Here is a 6,409-nt window from a genome sequence, read left to right as displayed (position 1 = left end):
CTTTTTTTCTATATTTTAAACTTCTTTCCTTTAAGTCTAATTCATCTTTAATACGAAAAACAAAACACTTTCTCCATCTTAGCCCCATTTTGTTGAAAGGGTAGTCCAATTATCACTTTAGACTCCTAACCTCCTGTTGATTCTTCTACCTACTGAAATTTGACTTTTACCCCATCACTCCAATGAAACTGTTCTTACCAATGACACCAATTGCTGCTGCTTCTTCTTTTTTTTTGGTGAGGAAGATTGGCCCTGAGCTAACGTCTTGTTGCCAATCTTCCTCTTTTGGCTTGGGGAAGATTATCCATAAGCTAAAATCTGTGCCAATCTTCCACTATTTTGTATGTAGGATGCTGCCATAGCATGGCTTGATGAACAGTGGGTATGTCTGCACCTGGGATCCGATCCCACAAACTCTGGGCCACTGAAGTGGAACACGCGAACTTAACCACTGTGCCACCAGGCTGGCCCCACCAATTGCTTCTTAATTGCAAAAGTCATTCTGTAACTTACGTGATTACTTTTCAGGATTTCACATTGTTGCTCTCCTCCTTTTTCCTGAAAATGTTATTTATTTGGCTTTTGTGACATTGTTTCCCTGGGTCTGTAAGGTGTCTGAACACTAATCAGCTTCTCCAGCCTGCCTTTGCTTAAATGCTGGATGTCCCAAGGAAGCCCTTTGTGGTTCTTTTGTCTTATTCTCCCTGAGCAATTTCATTTAATTCCACATCTTCATGACCATCTGCAAATCCAATGAACCCCAGTTTTGACCTCCAGAACTCTATTTTCAACTTATAATAACTTCTCTATCGCACAATACCCTCAAACCTTACAAGTTAAAAGTGAATTGTTTCCTCCCCAGACTTGGCCTCTGTCCTGTTTCCTCTGCTACTGAGTTAGCGGTAGAGCTGGGGGGGGGATTCAGGATGCTCACTACTTAGAATCTTTCTCCAGTTTTCTATACTGTAACTATGTAGTTAATAAATTTACTATTAATATTACTATTTACTATTAACTATTACTAAATTAACTATGTATAACTACATAGTTAATAAATTTCAAGAAAAAATTACTCTTTCTGTGTATTCCAAGTTAGCTTTTGTATTAGCTATCTATTTCTGTGTAACACATGACCACACACTTAGCAGCTTAAGCAGCACATATTTATTATCTCAGAGTCTCCGTGCGTCAAGAGTCCAGGCCTGGCTTAGCCAGTCCTCTGCTCAGGCTTTTGCAAAGCTGCAATCCAGGTCTCAGCTGGGGCGGGGCTCTCCTCTGAGGCTCGGGATCCTCTTCCAAACTCCCTGGGTGTCGGCAAAGTTCATTTTCTTGACGCTGTAGCACTCATGGCAGCTTGCTCATTCAAGGCCAGTGGGAGAGAGTTTCTGACTTGTTCACTCTCTTAACAGGCTCGTCTGATGAGGTCAGACCCACCCAGGATCGTTTGCTTTTGATTAACTCAAAGTCGAGCTGATTAAGGGCCTTAATTATATCTGCAAAATTTCTCTGCCTTTGCCATATAATGTACCATAATCATGAGAGAGGTTATCCCATCCCTTTTGCCATATTCTATTAGTTAGAAGCAAGTTACAGGCGCCACTATACTCAAGGGGAGGAGGTTATAGGTTATACCAGGCTGTGGGTCATCGAGAGTCATCCTAGAATTCTGCCTACCATAGCTTAATTTAAAAAAATTGAGTAATGGCAAAAACCAATCAATGTTTGTAATTCAGATGTATTAAAAATTGAATACGAAGAAGAAAAGTATAGAATTTTAAAATCTCAAAGTTTAAGGGAAATGGCACGTATTTTGAAGATGGAGAAAATGTTTTTCTATGCTTATTCCATCTTACACTTACTGCCTTGGGCAGGAGATATATCCAAGTATCGAAACTTTAGATCATATTATGGTATCTGAACCTAAAAGGAATAATCAGAGAAGTAGTTCTGAAAGACAGACATTTAGTTACATAACTGGCTGAACCTGAAGAGCCATTTTATCACGGGTTTGTCTCATTCCTATTAGGAGAGGATAAAAGTAATTAGTATATGTCTATAAGTAAGCTGTATGGTTCTCCTCAGTGTCCACTGATTAGACTTTTCCTAGTAGGTGTTTCTCCTTTCAGTATTTTTGACAGACTGTTCTTCATCAGAAGTGCCTATTCTCCCTCAGGACAGGTGGTTCCAGGATCTTTTAAAGTGGTTTTCTTACAATGTGCAATGACATATCTATAGAAGTTTCTAGGGCCCTGAATCTCCGCTTTCTGGCTGCATACCATCTGGAGCTCCTCATCTTGAGCACATCACACAGACCTTCTGGAGTTAATGCAAATGCCAGTAGGATATGGAATGTATGGAGAATCCTGCCACATTTAGGTCCTGCTTCTTAGGGAAAACTGTTCCGGGGTATTTAGTAAGAAAACAGCATGGCAGTGAATTTGTCTCTTTTTCTTGACATTGGCAATGATAGTGCAATGCCCATTGTATAGTCGGTGTGAGGTCGGCTTGCAAATCCCTACAGATATGTGGTTACTTCCCTACTTTCCCTCTCTTTTGCTTGGGCGACTGCCACATTGATGCACTGGAGCCACTCTTCTGCATTCTTCTCATCCTTGGCCTTGAAAACATAGGTTTTATTGTCTGTGAAGATTTCGAAAGCCCGCGGGAGAGAGCGGTCCCTGCGTTTCCTGGCCACCACTTTCACACTCTGTACTTTGCTGAGTTCTATTGGGGAGTCATCAGGGTCGTCCTTCTGAAATGCATGGGAAGGAGAGAACATAAGCTGGCTCCCAGACTATGGAAAGATCTCTGGTCCCCAGAGAATTTTCCAAGAGGACCAGAATCCTTTCACTTCATATGGCTTAAGATCTTTGTTATTTTGGGTGCTAAGGCCTCAGAGTCATTAGAACAACTGAAGGAGTGAGCAACTGGTCCTTTGTTATCGTATCATAACTTGGCACAAGATAGCCAGTTTACAGAAAATTATTAGACAGTGGGATCGTGCAACTGTACAATTTGGGGTGCTGTTAACTCAGAATTTAAGATAATTTGGGGAGCATGCAATTGAATTTTCCTTTGTACTACCTCTGAGAAAGGGTATTAATGGAATAAACAGGGTTCCGGTGTTAAGTAGATGGAACTGTTTCTGAGACTCTCTGGAGCTTTGCAGGCGTGGTTTGTCTACAAACACTAAGTGAACGAATGTTTAATGACGTTACATTTTGTTTGCATCAAAGCAGAGACTTAAGGGTCTCTACAGCACCAGGGCCATGACTGTGGGCTAGCAGGAATAGTTTTAACAGATCTGATACTTCTTTAAAGCAATCTCAGGTCTTTAACATCCCTGAACACATTTTGTCTACTGGAGAATGTGCCTGTGGTCGAGAATCGTGCCAGTTCTCCTTTCACACCATCCCTTTTCAACTGCCCTTCTCTCACTTTGCAATGGAAAGACACCCATCTCACTCATCCCAAACTTTCTCTGGTGTATTGTCTAACTTGGAAAAATCTCAGGAGCATCAAACAAAAAACGCAATTCAAAATATTGATGTCAAGGAAGTGTCCTTCAACCAAGGCAACTTAATCACTCCCCATCTATTTCATTCAGAGATGACTTCTTAGCATTTCATTTCTTACTGTTCAATAACTTTATTACATTTGGCATAATACTTATGGATTTTCCTAAATGATATAATTTTTTAAAAAGATCTCGACACTTAGAGATTGATGGTCACGAGAAATTAAAATAATTAAATTTCAAGTTATATACATAGTTTTATTGCAGTGAAAAATGGTGAGGTGATGATAAAATGCTGTGGGACAGGGAGAATAAAAATATGATTTCAAAGAAAAATAAAGCAATGTAAACATTTCTACTGAAGAAGAACTAATTTATCTATTTTTTAAAATGGATGGTGTTAGGTGTCAAATTGCCATGGTGTTCCAATGGTTACATTTAAAGGAAAGATGTGATTTTTTTGCTCTAAAACGACAACATTTACAATTCAACAGAAATTACAGTCTATACAACTGTTTAAACTTGTGGTAAAAATGCTGATGCAACTTAAAATGCTACAAGGTATTAGACAGATTTTTCAAAATTCTTTTAGGGAATATACAGGACAAAGTTTGAAGATAACTGCACTAGATAATTAACTTTTTAAAATTGTTAGCTTAATTTGGTTTATAGTAAGTATCTGACAGTATTAAAATTATATTTCTTTGAATTAGTCTATGGTACAGAAGTTGATACATGGGGAACTGATCCAAAAAAAAAGTTCTCATCAATATCTAAAGAGGGCCAGGGAATTAACCAAGAGAGGAATGGACAGGAGTCGAAGGACACCGGCGCCCAGCTGGTTGGTAGAGACCAAGACCTCAAGAATGGAAAAGTAAAAGATACCACTGCAGTCTTACAGTTCTTATTTAAAATGCACATTTTCCTCATTTACAAGAAAGACCCTTTACCATGTGGCTGAAACTTTGGCCGGGTTGCTGACCACTGCTAGGGTACTGTGTGCCTGGGGATGAGGGATTTTGCTGTGGTCCTCATACTACATTATATTATTTCCCAATATTTGAGCCACGTGTTCTGTCAGATTTTTGGAATGTCAAGCCATAATTTCCCTATAAGGATGTCAAACAAGTTAGCCAATTATAAAATAGCTTATTCCCTAAACTTTATTAAAAAGCTCTGGGCCCAGCCCCGGTGGCCTAGTGGGTAAGTTTGGCATGCTCCACTTCAGTCTCCTGGGTTTGGTTCCCGGGTGTGGATCTATACCACTCATCAGTGGCCATGCTATGGCAGCAGCCCACATACGAAATAGAGGAAGATGGGCAACAGATGTTAGCTCAGGGCGAATCTTCCTCAGCAAAAATAAAATAAAATAAAAAGCTCTGAATCAAGAAGTATGAAGGTTATTATTTGAATTCAGGAAGACCATTCTTATGCACTAACTCTGCTCTGTCTCAAGGGATCTGAGAAATCACTACATCTTAACTTTTATTCCTGGTTTCTTTAATAAAAACAGGAAATTTAGATGGTCATTTAAAATTCTTTAACAATGCTTCAATGTGAACCTATGCTAAAAAGATCTTTCTTTAAACTTCCAATAACTGTCTAAATTGAATACACCATTATACTGTCCTTTCAAAAAAATCTTCAGGCACAAGAAAGTCCCTCTGTATATTTTATAACATGATAGCATGATATACAGATAACATGAATTCAAAGTGCCACCAAAATGTTCCTTTTCATTCAGAAAGTTAACATGAAGTCTTTTTTTTTGAGGAAGATTAGCCCTGAGCTAACGTCTGCCGCCAATTCTCCTCTTTTTGCTGAAGAAGACTGGCCCTGAGCTAACATCGTGCCCATCTTCCTCTACTTTCTATATGGGACGCCTACTACAGCATGGCTTGCCAGCGGTGCCATGTCCGCATCGGGGATCCGAACTGGCGAACCCTGGGCCACCGAAGTGGAACGTGCGAACTTAACTGCTGCGCCACCAGGCCGGCCTCAACATGAAGTCGTATTAATTAAAAGAGCACAGAGAAAAATTTGTCATAATTTAGATACACCATACTTGATTCCTGTTGAGTAGCCAATTCTAATAAATTTTATAATGAGCACTCTAAAGACATAATACATATGCTTCAAGTGAATCATAATTTTTATGTAACTTAACGCCTTTCATGAACTAATTCAGACACTGTCCAGTTTGCCACTGGCTCTGTAGTTTACATGGACATGGGACCCAGGACAGTGCACTCATTTAAGAACATGCTTTGGTGTCACATTGCCTGAGCCTGACTCCGGTTTCACCCTTCCTCACCTTACCGATTCTATCCTTGGTCAAGCCGATAAGTCTTTTTGAGTCTCATTGTTCCCATCTGTAAAAGGGCAATAACAATAGTGTTGACCTTAAAGGATTGTTTTGAGGATGGTTTGAGCCTATCCTACGTGGCATGTGATAAGTAAGCACTGATAAAGTATTATTATTATATTTCAAAATAGCCAAGAAGTAGCTCAAGCTTTCATTCCCCCTGATTCTGAGTGAGTAGAGTTTAATGACAAAGTAAACTGATTTGAAAAGAAGGAGAGAATTCTTCATTGTTGATTGGAATAGAATGCTATTTCAGAGGTTTCCCACTGAAAATTGAGAATACAGATATTTACTGAGTATCCTAGTTCACATGGGAAATTATATTAAATAAATATTTAACTCTTTTAGAATCCTATTCTATTTATTAACTGAGTATTACATGAATGAAAGGTACTCATATTTTTCCCTAATCAGAATTCAACTTAGTTGACTACAAAAGATACTTGAAATAAGTCAGCCTTTCTTTCTTCCTCCCTGCCTGCTGTCCCCCTTCCTTGGGGTCCCACCTCCAAATTTAACCTACGGTT

General features: G+C 39.2%; 1 protein-coding gene across 4 annotated transcripts in view; it reads right to left on the bottom strand.

Moving 5' to 3' along the window:
* Nucleotides 1-362: 362 nt before the first annotated feature.
* The window catches only part of VEPH1 (ventricular zone expressed PH domain containing 1), a 212,198-nt gene continuing 206,151 nt past the window's right edge, over nucleotides 363-6,409 (bottom strand). For all 4 annotated transcript variants that reach the window (XM_046659257.1, XM_046659260.1, XM_046659259.1 and 1 more), the window contains exon 14: nucleotides 363-2,752. In XM_046659257.1, the coding sequence (XP_046515213.1) occupies nucleotides 2,516-2,752 (237 nt within the window). In that variant the 3' untranslated portion in view covers nucleotides 363-2,515. The remainder of the gene's footprint in view (nucleotides 2,753-6,409) is intronic.

This window comes from Equus quagga, chromosome 4 (genome assembly GCF_021613505.1).
Source record: "Equus quagga isolate Etosha38 chromosome 4, UCLA_HA_Equagga_1.0, whole genome shotgun sequence".
In the NCBI taxonomy this organism is placed as follows: Eukaryota; Metazoa; Chordata; class Mammalia; order Perissodactyla; family Equidae; genus Equus; species Equus quagga.
This window is presented reverse-complemented; position numbering and strand designations above follow the sequence as displayed.